Source organism: Prionailurus bengalensis, chromosome D4 (genome assembly GCF_016509475.1).
Source record: "Prionailurus bengalensis isolate Pbe53 chromosome D4, Fcat_Pben_1.1_paternal_pri, whole genome shotgun sequence".
NCBI classification, from domain to species: domain Eukaryota; kingdom Metazoa; phylum Chordata; class Mammalia; order Carnivora; family Felidae; genus Prionailurus; species Prionailurus bengalensis.
The window spans coordinates 56,378,044-56,398,595 of NC_057359.1; the positions used below are offsets into that span (position 1 = coordinate 56,378,044).

General features: G+C 44.4%; 2 protein-coding genes across 9 annotated transcripts in view; one reads left to right on the forward strand and one right to left on the reverse strand.

Moving 5' to 3' along the window:
- The window catches only part of FAM219A (family with sequence similarity 219 member A), a 55,418-nt gene extending 45,930 nt beyond the window's left edge, over positions 1 to 9,488 (reverse strand). Inside the window, exon 1 of one of the 8 annotated variants that reach the window (XM_043566772.1) lies at positions 9,079 to 9,488. In XM_043566772.1, the coding sequence (XP_043422707.1) occupies positions 9,079 to 9,105 (27 nt within the window). In that variant the 5' untranslated portion in view covers positions 9,106 to 9,488. Of the gene's footprint in view, positions 1 to 9,045 lie in introns of all 8 variants that reach the window. The other 7 variants (XM_043566776.1, XM_043566769.1, XM_043566774.1 and 4 more) reach the window with 7 other exon arrangements.
- Positions 9,489 to 9,648: 160 nt separating this feature from the next.
- DNAI1 (dynein axonemal intermediate chain 1) overlaps positions 9,649 to 20,552 on the forward strand; it is a 59,906-nt gene continuing 49,002 nt past the window's right edge. The window contains exon 1 of the mRNA XM_043566767.1: positions 9,649 to 9,906. Coding sequence (XP_043422702.1) covers positions 9,877 to 9,906 — 30 coding nt within the window. The 5' untranslated portion in view covers positions 9,649 to 9,876. The remainder of the gene's footprint in view (positions 9,907 to 20,552) is intronic.

A 20,552-nucleotide genomic window follows, 5' to 3' on the forward strand; every position in this document is an offset into this window, starting at 1 on the left:
ATATTTCCCTGATGAGGAGCGACGTTGAGCATCTTTTCATGTGCCTGTTGGCCATCCGGATGTCTTCTTTAGAGAAGTGTCTATTCATGTTTTCTGCCCATTTCTTCACTGGATTATTTGTTTTTCGGGTGTGGAGTTTGGTGAGCTCTTTATAGATTTTGGACACTAGCCCTTTGTCCGATACATCATTTGCAAATATCTTTTCCCATTCCGTTGGTTGCCTTTTAGTTTTGTCGATTGTTTCCTTTGCTGTGCAGAAGCTTTTTATCTTCGTGAGGTCCCAACAGTTCATTTTTGCTTTTAATTTCCTTGCCTTTGGGGATGTGTCAAGTAAGAAATTGCTGCAGCTGAGGTCAGAGAGGTCTTTTCCTGCTTTCTCCTCTAGGGTTTTGATGGTTTCCTGTCTCACATTCAAGTCCTTTATCCATTTGGAGTTTATTTTTGTGAATGGTGTAAGAAAGTGGTCTAGTTTCATCCTCCTGCATGTTGCTGTCCAGTTCTCCCAGCACCATTTGTTAAAGAGACTGTCTTTTTTCCATTGGATATTCTTTCCTGCTTTGTCAAAGATTAGTTGGCCATACGTTTGTGGGTCTAGTTCTGGGGTTTCTATTCTATTCCATTGTCTCCATTCATTTCTTAGAGAGCCATATCATAAGAGTCCAGCCCCTCTGTGAAACAGATTGCTGAGCCGGCTAACATCTCTAAGATTCTTCCTTTCCTGTGTTCTTTGCCTAGGATAACTATGATGGCTCAGGCCTCAGGGCTGCCAGGATGGCAAGCAGAAATTATGCTTCCCCCACTAAAGACCATGGCAGATGTGGAAAATCAACCACATCACTCATTCTCACTGACCCAGAACTCTGCTTCAGAATCCACCTTAATACATGATCCAGACAGCCACTACTGATCAATGGACATTGATACAAGGGGTGAAACCTGCTTATCATTCATGCTTTATATAGCCCATGGAGTAGGGAGTGTAAAATGATTATTCGGGAATGCCTTTTGAGCTGCTAAGACCAGGGGGCACATTTAATAGTACCATAGAGGAAGTACTGAGGCACCCTACCTAATCAGGAAATCACTTTTTCAGCTTAAATCCCAGTTGAGATGGGATTCCTTCTGATGAGAGATTTCTTTCTGATGACTATAATCTTTACAGTTTCTCCTGCTTAGCACAACACAAAAGGGCAGAGCACAGCCCACAGGTAAAAAGAAGAAACAGAATTGAGGCAAGCAGCAACCACACAAAGATTAAAAGTAAAGTAGTAAATGGGTAAAGTGTACAGTATGTGAATTATATCTCAATGAAGCTGTCAAAAAAAAAAGTTAAAGGTAAAAATACTGGTTTCACTAAACCAACATTTAGTAGAGGGACTGAAAGGAAGTAAAATGCCTTTAGTATTATCATGAGAAAAACTAGGCACTAGGTATTTGCTTTTGCATTGACCAAAGTTCACCAAGAACTTCCTACTAATGGCAGTAAGTCCAGACCTTGACATAAAGCCGCAACATCCCATTACAGACTAGCATGGAATAAAATGGTGTGGGTTATAAAAGAGACTTAAAAGAACTGGGAATACTACAAATCTAGACTGAATCAAAAAAGAGGCTAATTTCTAAGACAGAATTTCCCAAAGAGTATTCCGTAAACCACATTTGTTCTGTAGGATGTTAATAGATGTAACATGAAAAAAGGCCTCATAGGGGTGCCAGGGTGGCTCAGTCAGTTAAGTGTCCGACTTCAGCTCAGATCATGATCTCATGGTTCATGAGTTTGAGTCCCACATCGGCCTCTGTGCTGATAGCTCAGAGCCTGGAGCCTGCTTCGGATTCTGTGTCTCCTTCTCTCTCTGCCCTCCCCCACTTACACTCCCCTCTCTCTATCAAAAATAAATAAATATTTTTTTAAAAAGTACCATAGATACACAAACTTGAGAAACATTGGGTTAAACAAATCTGGAAAGGTTTCTTTATTGCAGAACTTCTCAGAGCCTTTAAAACACTAGTAAACATTGTGATGGGATAGTGTATAGTGTTTCCCAAAGGAATTTGTCTATAGGTCTTTTTTATTCCCCCATAAAGTATCTCAAAGGACCAATGTTTCTAAGAATTATACTATAGAAAATGCTGGTCTAAGCCATGCTTCACTAAGTGCTTCACCAATTCCTTTACAAAGATAAAACTGGAAATTATTATGGGAACTATAAATCATTTATAGTTTGTAGATAATTATGTTTAAGTTAACTACATAGTAAAATATGTATGGTTCTTACTCCATGATTCAGATGCAGTTAATTCAATAAATCTTAGTTAAAGTATCCCTTCAGGTATTGTAGATAGATGGGGTGGACTCTGGTTAGGACAGCCAAAGTCTGGTGACAAAAACAGGAAAAACCAGGCCAGGTACCACAGTAGCTGGGCTTGTTTCTGCCTGAGTGTGGCCTTTTGTCATACTTACATTTCTCAGGGCTGGAATGGTCAGAGAACACCCTTTGTGGCCATTAGTCCCATCTTATGCACATAAATACATCATTGTTATTATAGAAACTTAAAAATGACCTTCAAGAACCACCTGATACTCAACTTGGCATTGCTAAATAACAATAGCAGCAACAGCAAATGCAATGACATATCTGCTTGAACTAGCTCCTAAGAATGTACCACCTAGAGGGAACTCCTACTTGGTCCCTGTCTAAGGTCCTCCAGGCCAGATCCCATGAGCCTCCTTTCTAGTGGGCTTCTCCACTCCAGAGTCCCTTCCTAGAGCCAAGGAGTTCATCTGGCTGCCCCACAGTGAAGTCTTTGGGTCATGTGCCAATTTCTGAACTCCAGAGCAGAGCTAGATCCAAAGCTGGTCCCAGCTCTGCCCCCTTCCTTCCTTCCTTTCTCTGGCCCAGATGGCCACTTTCCCACTAGAGTCTCCTTAGGAAACAATGACTTGAGAGCCTGTTGAGCCATGCCTCTTGCTTCAGCTAGCATCTCTGAGTATCTGCTATTAGTCTGATTCTCCTCTTCCAGTTCTCTTTGGGGCTCCCTGTACCTGTTCTCCCAGGGTCTGCTGGAAGGCATGAAGCAGCTAAGCCCAAGAAGCTGAGTCTCCTACATCCTTTCCAGACACAAGGCTCCATCTGCCCTTTCAAGTAGGGGAGGGGGTGCCTGAGGTGAATCAGGTTCAAGTGAAGAAGGCTCTGTTTTCCATTTCTTTTCACTATGGGCAATAGTCAAAAGCAGCAGGCAGCTGGGGGCTGGAAATGATTCAGCCTAACACCCAGCTGCCCATGGAAGCACCTGCCAACTGAGACTACACTTGGGGCCTAATTTAAGAAGACAAGTCACCTCCAAGCAATCTCACTCTAGAAGCCTGCTCCCTTGGTACACCTTGCCTGGAAGATAGCAGCCTGGAAACTGCTTCTCCCAAGTGCAGCTTTCCAGGCTGGTCTCAGAGAAGGGGGGTATGTGTCCTTTTCCATTCTGACTCTTGCAAGTGAAGCAGTAACTTGCACACCCATTCTAAAAGAAGTCAGTGAAAGAGTCTAGCTGAACCAAGTAGAGAGTAAACTGTTATAAGCTTAACCAGGGTGATGCTAAAAGGCCAGGCCAGAAAATGCAAAATAAAGAACTCTCTTAGCCAACAAAGGATTTTATTTTTCCTTCATCAAAGCGCTGCTGGGAAAACAACAACAACAACAGCAACAAAATACCATGACTCCTTACTGCCACCAATTCGCTTGTATTCATCAAAGCAGGTTTCAGAAGAAAAGTATTTACTGGCAGGTGAGCATATGTCTTAGTATCCTTTTTGAGGCTGTTGGGGCCAGTGTCACTCTGGTCTTTGGCTCCAGGACTTCTGGGTCCCTCATAACCCCAAGAATGCAGTTTCAACAGCAGAGCAAAGGAAAACAGCAGACTTCTCCCATACAAGCAGTCCCTGAAGCCAAGAGGTACACAGACCCAACCTCCCAAACCACGACAATTTCCTGGGGTGGTGATGGTGCCTCTTGCCTTCCAGATATCCATGCCATAAACCTGAGAGTCATCCTTGACTCCCAACCTCTCCATCAGAACTCCAGACATATACCATATCCTGCCTATTCTGCTGTATTAGGATCTATATATGTGTCCCTCCTCTCTTTCTGCTTTAGCGTAGGCTTTCATCATCTCTTGCCTGGATTATTATTGTACCACCTCCATATTCGTTTTCCAACCTCCAATGTCATCTCCCATCTCTCATCCAGAATTGGAGTGATAGTCCTAAACTCAAATTTGACCATTTTATTCCCTTAATTACAACCCTTCATTCATTCAAATGCACGCTTTTGTTTCTTCCTCCATACCCTTTGCTTGGAACCCTTACCCTCACCTCATCTTATTGGTTTGTCAAGCTGCTAGTCTTCTTCTAAGAGCCAGTTCAGCAATGTCCCCTCTGTGAAACCTTTCCTGATCACTTGATGAGAGCCCTTCCTGTTTTCCTTTGGCCCTGCTTGACGTCGTTCTTACTTCGTGCAGTGCTAATTACCCATAGTACCTCAAGCCATCTTGACTGTGTGTATTCCTGAATCAAGAATCTGTGTTATCAAGCCCAACACAACATCTGGCAGAAAGTAAGTTCTTAATGTTTGTTGATTGAAGAGAGGAGTAGTAAAGGAGAAGGTGGAGGCCTGAGCAAATCTGATTCTCCCTTTGCAATATAGGAAAAGAGAAGAGGGTGTTCCTCTTCCCAAAACCTGAGAAGTACTACTGGGTCATAAGCCACATGCACCCACTAGGAGAACCTACTCTTAAACTGAAAAGCCATCTGACCACAAGAAGGTAACTTGAGGCTCCCAGACCACAGGATACACATGGGTCAGTTTCCCTTAGTGGCTTCCTGCTCTCTTTACAATGTTCTCTCTGCCACTTTCAGGAGCTACTGTGGCCTACTCACTGAATTACTATCTTGACCATCCCCATCCATGAGTGTCAAGAGGCAAGAGGAGCCTCAGATATCTTTCCAAACTCATGTGGTCAAAGGATCAAAACCTCAGCATTCCTCATCTTCTTTCAAGAGAGGTGCCACTATTACTCAGGGGCACCCTTCGCTGATTTCCACTCTTTCCTGACATATATCTAAGAGCTTCCTATAGCTATTTGAGCCCATCCTTCTCTTGGCCACCTACTGGAGAAATCTCATTTGTCTCTATCCTTAAAGTATCTGGAAATGAGCATATGCTCATGAACTAAACAAATGAGTTAATGGATAATATGGGTTTCAAGGAGGACAGACTAGCATTTCTTTCAGGCATACAGAGACCCCATATGGTGCCATATGCTTTTTTTTTTTTTTTTTTTTTTGGTTGTCTCTTAGGTCTTTGAGAGCACAGGAGGTAAGATTTTGCCTGACATAATTAAATCCTTAAAAGCTCCATTTTTTTCCCCTCAACAAATCTCTTCCTTTCCAATTGAAGCCAAAGAGAAGACATAGACTATGAGGCTGCACTAACCAGCCCCACAGACAAATAGGGCCAGAGAGACTATCCCTGCTACTCACACAAACAACAGCCCAAATCCAACCCAACTGCTCAACAGAGAGCCTTGGATATCTGGGAGCTTCCCTAGATCAGTGAGGTGCATGTGTGGCTTGGACACAAAACTGAGTACAAGGTGTACTTATCCCTGAAAGTTTCTTTGGAAAATCTGTGTTCAGAAACACTCAGGATTGTCTGGGAGATGAACACAGCAGGAGTGGAGCACAGGGAATAGGTCTCCAAGAGCAATTCTCATTCCTTTCATAAGGAGACAGGAAGAGACCCTGGGGAGCTCTCAGTGATAGGCCCAGGCCTGGTTCAGCTGCTGAGATGCAGCCAGGCCAATTAAATAATTGTGATGGGAAAAGAAAGGAAGCCATTCCTTTCAGGCAAACTCCCACCCCAGACAGGAGGCTCCACACAGCTGTGGCAACAGCAGCAGTAACAACAGGGCAGGGATCTCTTCCTCTGCTTCCCACTAGTTGGAACTAATGCTTAAATTAGCACCTTGGAAACACCCAGATCTGCTGGTTGTGCCTTCTCTCCCAGCTCCTGCCACTCTCTTAGACCTCCTTTTCAAGCCTGAGGTTCTCTTTCAAGTAAATAAAAAAAAAAAAAAAAGAAATAAAAATCTTCTTCCCTAGAAGAGCCTTTTAAGTAAGGAATGCCTTCTGGATTCTTTCCACCACTATGGGTGAGGGAGGGTTATTTAAATGATGGAGTCCCTGTGATAGGCCTTTATCAGTACAGCTTGGTCCAGAAAAGAGCAGTGAAGCTAATACCAGCATTGCCTTGTTTCCATTAGGGCTAAAGGAGACAGCCCCTATTCTGCCCTCAGAGGGGCAGGCCCACACTGAAGGAGTAAGCATGAACAATAAACTTCTGCCAAACTGTGTCTGTGTTGCTAACCACTGTGTCCCCAATACCTAGTATAAGATCTGGAACAGAGACGATACTACAGAAATATTTGGTGAATGAATTAGCTAAATCAATGATATCAACTCCCTATGATATTCCTTGGAAGACAGAGTGAAGAGCTATTGCTTAAATTTTAAAGAGATAGTTTGTCTTCATTTCATAAATGAGAAAACTGAATCCAGAGGAGAGGAGAGACTTCCTAGAGGTCTCAATAAATAATAAATAGGTCACAGTTGAGTTTGATCCCGGGACCCTAGTTTTTATGGTCTACTCAAATACCTCTAAAGAGCCACTTTGCTCTTCTCTTTTGTGGTATACTGTTTTGATTCCTTATGCCCTGCAATGAAGGCTCTTTCAGAAATGCTACACAAGAATCTGCTAGTCTCAATAATACACAGAGCATTTAAAGAGTTCTGGGGATCCTCTAGATTTCAACCTGGAAACAGAGGTCAAGAAGCAGAAATCTACAGGGCAATGTCTGTGCCCCTAAAGGGGAGGTTACTGAATTGCCACTCCCATCACTCTCATCAACCTCAACAAAGTATCCTCTTACAGAGGACTCCTTTAGCCTTCAAGAAAAGGGTCTGAGGGCAACCACAGCTTTTCTGATAAGTGCCTCCTTGCATAAGCACTTCTAATCCAGAGTCACACAGACCAGAGCATTTTAGGAGTCTTCTGGGGTCACTATTTACTCAAACTATCATTGGGAATTTCAGGCAATAACAAAGGTACCAAGGACAACTAAGAAAGCCTTGTGACCTCATTCCTTCCCCCCCTTTCCTTGGACAACTATTGACTACCTTCTCAGGAACCCCAGATGGGAGGCAAGAACCAACTCATTGCTTTCTTCTCATGACTAACTTGGACCTCCTTTCCCTCCTATTTCATCCATCATCCCTTTTGGTTCTCGATTAGATGCTTAGAACTGGAAGGGCCATCTAATTTGACAAGCCAGGTTGGTTGGAAAGATAATCCAGAAAAGAATGTCCTCTTAAACCAGCCTAAAGTTCTTCAAGTTCATGGGACAGACTTCTCACCAGGATTTTCTGGCCCCCAAATATTCCAATGATGGTATCAGCCTAGGAAAAAAAAGTCCATCAGCATCTCTCTCCCCAGTTTAATACTGTATACTTATGTAGAGCTTCTGTTTGGGCTTCTAGAACTAAGTAGTAACAAAAAGGGAAAAGGGCTCATTTCCTGCTAGGTGGCTGCTAATGATTCTCTCTACCATCCCCCAAAAGGTGTGGCTTAGAGTTGGTCATGGGTCCCTGACAAAGTCTGTCTGGTCTGCTGTAATGGGCAGGTTACTTACTCAGGAAGCTACAAAGCACATCTGTTAGCCAGGGGTCTAGAGGCCCAAATGTGGAACATATTCCTCACCTCCCCACCTAACATATAAGGAGGAGCCTTAGGGAGCCCCAGATCTTCAAGCTTTGGAGAGCTCTGCTAGGCTCCAGCATAGCTCAGAGAATAGGGCATCCACGCCTTTCAGGTTCCTGGCCTACCCTGCCTCCTTCCAGCTCCCCCTCAGGCTCCAAGGAGGAAGGGAGAAGGAAAAGTGAACAGAGCGGGGCACTCCCTCCCTTCCCCCTCTCCTTATACCAGCTGGCTAGGCCGCTGCGGCGCCTCTCGCCCCACTGCCCACCGCCGGTCGTACAAGCCAGTCAGGTAATCCCCCCTGAGCGGTGGCCATAGGGCATGGTCTCCCCTAAGCTTGGCCTCGGTCGCCCGCGTCGCCCTCCCCCTTCCATCCCCTCCGCGCCGGCAGCGATGACATCATTCCTCCCAGACTCCCGGACCGCGGACAGGCAGCAGGATGGGCGCCCAGCAAAGACTCGAAGCACGTAGGCCGAGGATGCTGGGGGCTCTTCGAAAGGGTGGGCACTGGAGGCTCCGGCGCGACCCCGCCCCCTCTCCCGTCGATTCCAGAGCTCTCTCATCCGCGCCCCTGTTTCTCCACCTCGCCGCCGAGCTCTCTCCCCCTCGACTCCAGCTCTAGCACCCCCAGCCTAGACTGCCTGCGCTCTCCTCAGAAGAACGTAATTCAGGGGTCCTGCACCGACCCCCTGTACCCACCGGTCCTTGGCCCAGGCCTGAATTCCCATCCGTATCCAGCAAACTGGCAGGCATGCTCCCTCCTTCTCTGCAAGCCTACTCCCAGTCCCTTTTAGCCTAATTGCTCCCTGGCCCCCTCCCCCGCGCTGAGCATCACAGGCCTCTAAAGCTAAGCGGCTCCTCACCTCTCATCCCAGCCCCTGGGCCTGGCCGCGGCGGTGCCCTATGACAGTTTCCTTCATTTCCCAGCTAAGGGCCTCCACTAGCGGTGTGCACCATTGTGCCCCAAACATTCCACCCGACGGCCCTCCCTGTTGCTCCCTTGGCCTGTGTCTGCTGACTATGCCCTAAGCCCTTACATGCCTTTTTGCTGTCACTCCGCTCATTCTCCTACGGTTTTCTAGTCCTACAAGTCCCCCTCCCCCGGCGATGCGATTTCAAGGTTCCCTTTGCTCCATCCCAAGGCGCCCCCTCCGCACAGCCACCAAAGCCTGATTCCCTCCTTTCCTCCCCCTCGGGCAGCGCCCCCTCCCGGTCCTGGCCTGCCCGCCGCCCGCCCCCTCACCAGCGGCTGCATCTCCGAGTGCGCGGTGGGCACCTGGAACCGGTCGATCTCCTCCATCATGGTGCCGGCGGGCGAGCGGGCCCGGGGCCGGGCGCGGCCAGGGACGCCGACGGGACAGCGCGGGGCGGCGGCCCCAGTAGCCGGGTGGGTGGTGCAGACTAGGCCGCCCGGGACGAGTCGGGCGGGCAGGCGTCCGGGCAGATGGAAGGGTGGGCGAGGGGTGGGAGGTTCGCTGGCTGACTGAGACCAGCGTGGCTCCGTGGGCTTGCCTTAGTGCTACCGCGGCTGGGGCCCGGCCGAGCCGCAGGTCTTGCCTCGCCTCCTCCTCCGCCGCCGCCTCCTGTCAGCAGCTCAGCCACTGCGGTGACTCGGCAACTCCACTTCCGGGTCCGGGACACCGCCTGGACTCGCATTATTCATGAGGAGGTGGTGCCTGGGTGCTCCAGCCCCGCCCACATGCAGGAGTTTCTAAAGCGCTCGGCCGCGGGTCGTTTTTTTCCTGAGGGGGCGGGTCTTAGTGGAGCCGGAGATTCCCCGCGCGCCCAGCCCCGCCTCTCCCTCGAGCCGGGAGGGGACGTCAGAGGCGCCTGCGCCTTGGCTAAAGGTTGGTTGCTGGGCAACCGCGTCTGGGAGGAGCCGATTCTATACTGCAAGGGCGCGGGGACCCACATCGACTGCTGTCCCCAAAGAACCCCTGCAACTGGGAATTGAAGTGAAAGAGAATCCGGATTTCCTGTGCGTGATCGAGGGGACAAACACATTCCTAATCCTCAGGCGAGAGAGTATTTTGTAGGTGTTCCAAGTGTTGAGGTGTTTCCTGCTTCTTCCAAGATGCCCCATAAACAGCCGCCTCGTAAGCAGGTACCACACACCCCGACTGCCCTCTCCCAATGACCTCTGAGGACACTGATCATCTTCTACTGATCCTTCATCTTCCTTTCCCTGTTGACCCTTAACCTCTCTCTCTGTGACCCCTTGCCTGTGTTTCCACTGACCTCTAACCCTGTCCTTTTCTCTCCCTCTAATCCTAGCTTCCTCTCACACACTGCCCCTGATCCACTATTTCCCACTTTCCTTTCACTTGTCCTCCCCTCGTCATTCCATTCCCTCTCTCCACTCACACCACAGACCCTCCTGACCAGTCCATCTGTCTTACCTCCCACCCCCACTCCCACTGATACCTTCCTCATTGCCCTTATATTCTTGTCCCAAAGAAATTCTTTTTCCAGCCATTTTCTGTATGTCCACCGCTGGGCTAGGTGGGGACACAGGCCTTTGAGACCCCACAGAGGGAGTGCAAGAGAACTGTACAGGAGACACAGAACAGATTATGTACAGGAGTTTGGCTTAGATTTTCTGTGCTGGGAGACTTGTGAGGAGAGAGAGGTCAGGTAAAGAGGAAGAGAAGAGAGATCTTTTTCCCATTCTTGCCCCCCACCCCCACATCACACACTTGGACACACCAAACACTGGCCCCGACTATTTCTGGAGCCTCATATGTCTCTCTTTGCTGTGAGTCCCTGGACCACTCCTGTGACTCATTCAGCCATTTGAACATTGTGTCCTTGTTGCCACCTGGCCAGATGTCATCCCTTGGGTAACTTGGATACCCAAGAGTTAGCCCCTTCACCCACCAAGTACAGAGTTCTGCTTTCCTCCCCAGCATCACTCTGGAAGGGAAGGTAAGGCCCAGCTTCTCAAGGAGCCCTCTGTGGTTGTCACTCAGTCCTTTAAGAATTCACTTTTTCCAAATCCTTTATGAATTATCACCTTGGGACTAATATGCGGTTTCTGACTCTGTGAAGCAGAACTTCTATTTATTTATTCTAAGTTTCCTTCACTCAGATCTAGGAATTTTGAGGTTTGGAAAGCAAATCTGTGTCCATGCTGTTTGTGACTTTACATATTTTGGTTTGGCTTTCTCCATATTAGTCTTTGCTAGTTTGCTTCTTTCACCTGTCCTTCCAGAGCAGGTGGACTCATCTCTCTTAGATCTCTGCAACTACGAGGAGGCTGCTGTTCCTGTATGGCCATGCCATAGTTTTATGTCAGGGTAGCTGTGTTTTTAAGCTCATATACAGTGCTTGGGCCTACTGACTTAATTTACATAAAGTTTGTTTTAAATTCAGCATTACTAATGTCTGGCTCACATACAATGAAATGGACATTTTAGTTGTACATGTTGACAAGTTTTGACAAATTTGTACACTTGTGAACCACCACTACAATTGAGATATAGGACACTTCCTCTACCTCCAAAGTTTTCTTGTGCCTCATCCCAGTCAGTTCTTCCCAACCCTGCAGGCCCAGGTAACCATTACTTTCTGTCACTTGCAGATGAGATTTGTGTTTCCTGGCACTTAAAGTTTGAACAAGCTTGGGGTCAGTTTCTCCAGCCCATTAGGGGAGACATTAGAGTCTAGTTTCACTGAGAGCAGAGAGCGGTGACAGCAGATAGGAAGCAGAAAAGCCTGGGTCAACTGGCCATATACACATGGACGCATGGAAACAACCCTATGTTCACATATGTATACACTGGCTATGGACACATCAGTGCTGCCCCCTAGAGGGAAGAGTTGTTTTAATGTGTAATATTGGTGAGTGGGGTGTGAGAAAAGGTTGGGTTGTGCTAGGTTGTATTCTCCGCTCTCTTGTCTCAGTGAAGGTCAATCAGGGTCACTGGTGAACTGGGTGTGCAACAGTCTAGAGAGGTTTGAGAAGTTGTGTCTTTCCTCTGGGAACTCTGGGGAACTCTGGGGTTCCCCTGAACCTAGCACAACTCCTCCCTCTAGGGGAGAGAGAACACAGGCATACAAAGATAAGAGAGGATGGGATCCCTGGGTCTGGCAGGAAGAGAGACATACAGGTTGAAGCAGCCTAAGCTTCAGGGAGGAGGTATCTATGACTTGGCTGCCTGCAGTGTAAAGGGAAGGTCAGGACTGAGCTTGTGACTCCCTCTTGCCCTCAGGATAAAGTCCCAAAAGTCCAACTTGTTTTGTATGGCCTGCAAAGCCTTGCAAGGTCTAGCTGTTGCCACAAAACCTACTTCAGATCCCACCATTGCTCTGTGAAAATTCCATAGTTGCAGCACACTGAACTGCCCTCACTTCCTGGAAAATGACATCCACACACTCTTCTCCTCTAGACCTTTGAAACTGATGTTTCCTCTACCTGCCTGGTATAATCATTTGTCTGTGTCCACCTTTTCCATGCCATTCTGCCTCAAATTTCTTCATTTTCCAGCCATACATCAGGTCTCAGCTTGGCTGTCATATTCTATAAGATATTAAGTCCCCTTTTTGGAGAGACAGGATAGGGTGATAGCCCCCCTAGACTATGTGATAGCATAGTGAGAATGTCTGTCTCATTCATCGTTGATTCCCCTGAACATAGCACAATGCCTGGAATATATTAAATTCTGAAAATGAAATGAATATGAGTTCTGAATGCCTGGAGTTATTCTTTAGAAATTTTGATCCAAGTGTGTTTAAATTTTTTTTAATGTTTATTTATTTTTGACAGAGAGAGAGACAGAGCATGAGTGGGGGAGGGGCAGAGAGAGAGGGAGACACAGAATCCGAAGCAAGCTCCAGGCTCTGAGCTGTCAGCACAGAGCACGATGCAGGGCTCGAACCCACGAACCATGAGATTATGACCTGAGCCCAAGTTGGATGCTCAACCGACTGAGCCACCCAGGCGCCCCCTTTGAGTGTGTTTAAAGTATAGGAGGGCACCTGGTGGGATGAGCACTTGGTGTTGTATGGAAACAAATTTGACAATAAATTTCATATTTAAAAAAAAATAGTATAGGAAGGGGAACACCTGAGATGAAGAGACTAGTGGGGAGTGATATCAAGAAAATGTCACTATAGAAGCATGTTTTTCTGGGTTCATGTTTATATCTGCTTTGGCAGTAGAGCTATGAATGATTCAAAATTGAATCATATGTACCCATGCCTTAAGATCTGGGTATTAGAGATTTAAGAGGTCAACAATTCTGATGCCATAGTCATTCTCATTCAACAATTATTTATTGATCACCTACTATATGCCAGGTACTGTTCTAGGCACTGGTGATACAGAAACAAACAAAACAAACAAAAATCCCTGCTCTCATGGATCTTATCTTTTAGTTGGAGGTAAATTGTCAATAAACAAATAAGTAAAATATACAGCTTATCAGATGATAATAGGTGTCAAGGATTAAAATAAAGCAGGGAAATGGAGTAGGAAGTTCAGGGAACCAGAAGATTATGATTTAAACATAGCAGTCACAGAAGGCCTCACAAAGGTGGCATTCGAGAAGGATCCAGAAGAAATGAACAAGTTAGCCTCCAGACTGAGGGCATAGCAAGAGTAAAGTTCCTGGTGTGGAAGCTTGCTATAAATGTTCTAGATCAGCAAGGCAGGAGGAAGGGGGGCAGTGGCAGGAAATAAAATCAGAGAGGTGTATCCCTCTACTCTATAAGGTTAATCAAATAACCCATGGCATATTAAATTGGTTGTGATACAGCTCCATGAATCATAATTTGTAATTAAAATGCATGAATGCCAGGCACCATAAACCATGACCAGCCCAAAACATCACTGGTAATGCCCCAATAACAAAGTGTCCTTCCCAAAAAATTTGAGAATTCCAACTGGTTGCAATGTGTATATGTGCAGGAGGAGCTTTGCAACGTTGCCAAACATTGCCTGGCAGCCAGACTTCTTAGTAGAGAACTGAATTAGAGTCTTCTGTGAACTCCAGTTAAAAGCTAATTTTAGTTTATGACTAACAAATTTTAGTACATCTTTATAACTCAGTTAGTTACCATAAAAAAAAAATCAGTCTGGAACTTTGCATCATTTGCCTGTGAGAGCCAAAGAAAGGACTTGCATTTGCATTTTTGGATCATCTTATGGTCTCTCCAGAGGCCCCTGAGGGACAGTACTTTTAGAACTGATGATCTTGATGAGAGGTGACTAGGATAGGGGAGAATGGGCAAGAATGCATACAAGGCCAAAAAAGAATCTTAGATGATTCAGAAATTTTGACCTGGCAACTGAGCCTGGGATCCATAGAAGAAAGGACAAGAGGAGGTGAGTGGAATCTAAGGGCAGTTAAAGTGTTTCTATACGTTCAAACTAAGATATCCACTCTCTTGTGACCCTTTTTCTCAGTGTCATCCTTATACCTCCTATCTTCCTCAAGCCCTAGATATCATTCACCCCTTTATCTCCTAAATACCTCTCAAATCAAACCACTTTTTCATATTCACTGTCACCTTCCTAGCCCAGCCTATACCATCTCTCACTCAGAGTACTGTAAAAGCCTTATACCAGTACTCTCATCCACTCATACGCCTTACAATCCATTCTCTACAACTGCATCGAATGATTTGTTTCACATTGTCAGTTTGAGGGGCACCTGGGTGGCTCAGTCAGTTAGGCGTCCGACTCTTGATTTCAGCTCAGGTCATGATCTCAAAGTTCATGGGATAGAGCCCCACGGACTCTGGGCTGATAGCAGGGAGCCTGCTTGAGATTCTCTCTCCCCTCTCTCTCTGCCCCTCCCCTGCTCATGCTTGCACTCTCTCTCTCCATCAAAATAAATAAATAAATAGACATTTTAAAAAACCTGTCATTTTGATTATGTCATCTCCCGCTTAGAACCCTTCAATGAATTCCCATTGCTCTTAGGATAGGGAAAATTTTTTTAGATAACACTTCAGGGGCCTATATGGGCTGAGGCTTGTTTAGATCTCTAAGCCTTAATTTTACCACTCTTCCCATATTAGTGCTGTTCCTCTCTCTGGAACACTCTTCAAATCCTCTCTTATACACGTATTCCTAAAATTTCAGCCCAATCATCAATCCCCACAACCTGCCTCAATGCTGCCATCCTGTTAATGAACATAGGGTTGTTTCCTCTATTATGTAGTCTCATTGCTCTTGATCCTTTCTTTCTTAGCCTGCATCTTAGTATGTAATTATTCACTTGTTTGTGTAATTATCTGATTATTGTATGTCTCTCCCATTAGACTGTGAGCAAGACCGGTGGATGTTTTTTGCTCACATCTATTCTCAAGCTCCTAGCACAGTGACCATCACAACAGAAGCTCTCAATAAATGATTATTGAGTGAATTATAGAATGTGGTTGTGAAGTAGCATAGAGTGCTATGAAAGCATGTAGTAGGGTATGCTAACAACTGATTCTAGGGGGATGAGGGAAGATTTCTAGGAGGAGCACCATGATTTAAGGTTTGAACAAAGGAAGAAGAGTTCAAAATGTAGGATAAGAAGAAGTGACCAGAGAAGTTAGAAGACAACACAGAATAGAAGGCATACAAGAACATACATGGCAGACAACAAGGAAGAATAATGTCCTAAAGAAGAGTGTGTTTATAGTGTATTTACAGTGTTTATAGAGTATGTGGTCAGCCATGTTGCATGCTGCTAAGGGGTCAGTGAAGATAAGAACCAGATATAGCCATTAGATATAATAATTAGGAAACTGGGGTTTCCTAATTAGGTAACTGGGGACCCTGGAAAGAACAATTTCTGAGGTGAAAGCCAGACTGAATGGAACTAAGAAGACAGTAAAGACCAGGTTGACAAGGATTTTTTTAAGGGATGACAGTAAGACTTGAATATGTTAAATGCCAAGGGGAAGGACTCTGGCATAGATAAGAAGAAATTGGGGATCAGGAGACAGATAACATATTGACTAGAGCCAAGTCTCTGAGAAGAGGAGGTGAGAGCGGATCAGTTGTGGACAGGAGACTGTAACAGGAGAGAAGAAAGGAAGAAGGGATGGATGCAGATGATGATAATTTAGAGGTTTAGTGGCAGGAAGTTGAGAGAATTTTCTCTTCTCTAACTCTAGTCATGTTATGGAATTCCTTCTGGAAGTGATAACTAGAAAACAAATTTTTCCAATGGCTGTTCCATTTTGTTATGATTATAGTCATGCTATTTTCAGAATTACAGTCTGAGGTTTGTCATGCACAATTATCAGATTACAAAACAGCTGTTAGCATTTGTGGCCAGAATTTAGTCTCCTGCCCTATTTACTGTGGAGCCTAGCACATTGTTAGTACTCAGTACATGCCAGGTACTCGAATAACAATGGCAGAGGGCTTGTGCTTATCCCTGGGCTTTGCAGCCTGCAAGCTGATGCTGAAGAGTAATTTTGATTCTCTGGCTCCAGCTGTGAGCAAGTGACATGAAATTGTTTTCTGCCAGTTAGGGATTTGAATGGAGTGTTCAGTCTTCCCTATCACTGGGACAGAGTTGTATGGAAGAAGTAAGCAAAGGACACAGCTGTTGATCAAACTTTTTCACTGTTTGTGTCTCAAAACACCGTCCTACTCATGAAGCCACTGGATTCTGGTTTGTATGGTGGGTTTACGTCCTCTATTTATCTGACCTAGATTTGAGAACTCTTGGAGGTAGGACTAACTCAACCTGGGTTTTTCTTTAGCTGTCATCCTAGGATTTGGTACATAGTAGATGCTTAATAACTACTGGATGAATGAATAATGACTGCATGGATTAGTTGATGAGAAAATAAATGAATGTTGGAAAAGTACGTACTACAATACCGTGACTACTAACTTTCCTTTCTGGGGCCGAAGCAGAAGTGGCTCATGACTTTGCCTTTGTCAAAGCAGCAATCTAATTCTGTTAATTATGTAGGGACCCTACTCCTAATGTTAAGCTTTTTTTCCTACTTTTCTTTTTACCTCACATCCATTTTCTCATTTATTTATTTTTTTCCATGTGTCATATAGTCAGCCTCAAATCTTACTTTGGGACAAATTAGAATATAAGTGGATAAAAAAATCTGCTGATCCCTAGACAGACACATGATTCCAACCTTCTGTTCTTTGTTAATGATTTTGTTCCCTTGGCCTGGAATACTCAAGGCTTTCCTACTTCTGCTCTTTATGGGCCTGGCAAACTCTAAGGCACACAAATTTCAGTTAAGCTCTTTAAATTGCAAAGAACATTGGCTCACTCAAGTTACCTCAATAAAGGGAGGGTGGGTGAAGGGGTAAAGGGTATTTGTGGGGGATTGTGGGTGTATATTATAAATACATAAGTAGCCTAGAATCAGAATTGGAAAACTATTGGTTCTGAAACAGATGCAAGTACTAATTAATTTCTCAAATCTCTCATGGTCTACTTCTCTTAGCATCTATGTTTCATTCCCTATTTTCATTTCCCAATCAGCAAATTTTTCCACGGTTTCTGCTCCTTCATAACTTTAGTGTGTTTCCAGCTCATCATGCCACTTCGGCCTCTCTCTGACTCACAACCATCTTCATCACTATCTCCATCCAACCGCCATTTCCCATGGTACTCCCAGTTCAAACTCGTGGAGAAGGAATCTGATTGACCCTAGCTTATCTGTTCACCCTAGTCTGATTAAGGGAGGGACAGAATCCTAATGGCTTTCCAAGCAGCCAAAGCTATGAGCAGGGCAGTTTCCCTTACAAGGAGTGCAAGGTATAACCTGCTTTACTCCAAAGTAACTTCTACAATGTTTCTGAAAAATCTTTCTCAAAAATTGTGCAGGAAGGGCCTCCGATTTCTTCCAACCCAGTGCCACCATTCAGGGCTGATATTTACATTACAAAATGTTCCATCTTTTACAAAAGCCTTTACTTTAGGGTTGTTGTTTGTATGTGTGTTTTAAACATCCCGTTTCTGCAATGAGTTTTAAAATGCAGCGCACTGTATATAACTTTTAAAGACCTTGGTATAGGGGACTTATATTCTGGCCACGATGGAATAATCCATACTGGACTTGCCCTACCACTGTTACCAGCTATAATTCTGGACACAATATATGCTGCATTCCCTTGGGACAGTGATTCCTGAGGGAAGGAAAACACCCAGCATGAGTCAGTCATGTGTTTATCTTTGCTCTGTGGCAGGGAACAATTTCTTAACCATGGCTCAGGGAGGTAGATCTCAAAGGAGAGTGTACTGATACCAATGAGATAACCCAGATGAAAGAAGTAGCAGACAATGACTTTAAAGCAGCTGTTATAAATATATTTATGGACTTACAGAAAATATTGACTTAATGCATGGAGAATCTAAGCAGAAAAATGGAAACAGAAAAATAAATATCAGAAATGTAAAATTTATTAGATGGGCCTAAAAGCTGAATGTGAAGATGAGTCCATTGAAACGATCTAATCTGAAGATCAGAGAGAAATAAGATTAAAAAACAAGAGCCTTGGTGACTTTTGGGAATATGTCATATGTGTATTGGAAACATGTATGTTATTGGAATCCCAGAAGGAAATAGAAGAGGAGGGAAATATTTGAAGAAATAATGGTTTAAATCTCCTAACCTTGGTGGAAAATGTATAGCATTATCAGAAGTTCAGTAAGCCCTAAGCAGGATAAATACAAAGAAAACTGTATGTCCCTCATAGTCAAAATACTGGAAACTGAAGATAAAAATAAAATCTTGAAAGTAGCCAGAATAAAATGACACACTGCATACAGGGGAATAATGATATGATTATGGCTCACTTCTCATTGTAAATAATGGAGGTTGGAAGACAATATAATGACATATTAAAGGCACTGAAAGAAAATTACTGTCAACCCAGAATTCTACATCTAGCAAAAAATATCCCTCAAATAAGAAAGGTGAAATAAATACATCTTCAAATAAACTAAAGCGGAGAGAATTTGTCATTAGCAAACCTTCACTGTAAGAAGTACAAAAGGAAGTTCTGCAGGCTAAAGGAAAAATGATATTTGATAGAAGCTCTATCTATGGGAAGGACCAAAAAGTACTAGAAATGATAAATATGTGGCTAAAGATGAAAGACTAGCTCTTTTTCCTTCTATTTATTTTCTTAAAATACATATGTGACAGTTTAAAGCAAAAAATAATACCATTATGAGGTAGGACTTATAACGTATATAAAAATAAAATACGTGACAACAATAGGGCAAAAGATGAGGTGGTGGTGATAAGTGGAACTAAGACGTTACAAGATTATTACATTGTGAAATATGAAGTGGTATGTTAATTATTCTTGGTAGACTATGATAAGTTTAGGATGCATATTATAAACCTTAGACTAACCACTAAAAAGTAACATAAAAAGGCACAGCTAAAAAACCAATAGAGAAAATAAAATGAAATACTAAAAAAACTCAGTTAACACAAAAGAAGGTAGAAGCTGAACAGAGGAAGAAAAGCAGATGGAAAACAATAAAAAATAAACAGCAACATACTAAGGCAACCATACCATTACTTTAAAAGGCAGAGTTTATTAAGTTAGGGGGGAAAAAAGGCAAGACCCAACTATACGCTACCTATAAGAGATACAAATACAGTGTTTTTTTTTTTTAAGATTATTTATTTATTTGGAGAGAGAGAGCCAGAGAAAGGGAGAGAGAGAACCCAAGCAGGCTCTGTACTGTCAGTACAGGGCCCAATGCAGGGCTTGATCTCATGACCCATGAGATGATGACATGAGCTGAAATCAAGAGTCAGTTGCTTAACCAACTAAGCCACCCAGGCACCCCAAGAGATACAGTTTAAACACAAAGACATAGAAAGGTTGAAAATAAAATAGTAGAAAAAATTCTCCTGGCAAATGGCAATCGAAAGAAAGTTATGTGGTTAAAGTATTAGCAGGAATAAGTGGGCTTCAAGATAAGGAGTATTCCCAAAGTATGTCCCTACTTGTAGGGACATTTCATAATGATAAATGGTCAATTCAAGAGGAGACATAAAGTCACAAATGTATATGCACCTATTAATAGAAGTCCAAGATATATGAAGGCACCTGGGTGGCTTGGTTGGTTGAGTGTGGGACTCTTGATTTTGGCTCAGGTCATGATCCCAGGGTCATGGGCTCAAGCCCTGAGTCAGACTCTGTGCTGAGCATGGACACTGCTTAAGAGACACTCTCTCTCTCTCTCTCTCTCTGTCTCTCTCTCTCTGTCTCTCTCTCCGTCTCTCTCCCTCTCTCCCTCTCTCCCTCTCTTCCTCTCTCCCCTTTCTCCCCCTCTCCCCTTCTCCCTCTCTGCTCCTCTTGAATGTGTGCTCTCTCTCTAGAAAAAGGGGGCTCCTATGTAGCTCAGTTGATTGAGCATGGGACTCTTGATTTCAGCTTAGGTCAGGCTCTCACAGCTCATGACATTGAGCCCCACGGCAGTCTCTGTGCTGACAGCATGGAGCCTGCTTGAGATTCTCTCTCTGTCCTCCTCCCACTCTCTCTCTCTCTCAAAAATAAAGAAATAAAAATTAAAAAAATTTAGTGATGAAATTCCAATGTCTCATTGGGACACCTGGGTGATTAAGTTGGTTAAGTGGCCCACTCTTAGTTTTGGCTCAGGGCATGATCTCATGGTTTGTGAGATGGAACCCCATGTGGGACTCTGTGCTGAGATGTGGAGCCTGTTTGGGATTCTCTCTCTGCCCCTCCCTGGCTTGTCACATGCACGTGCACACATGAATGCACACTCTCTCTCTCAAAATAAA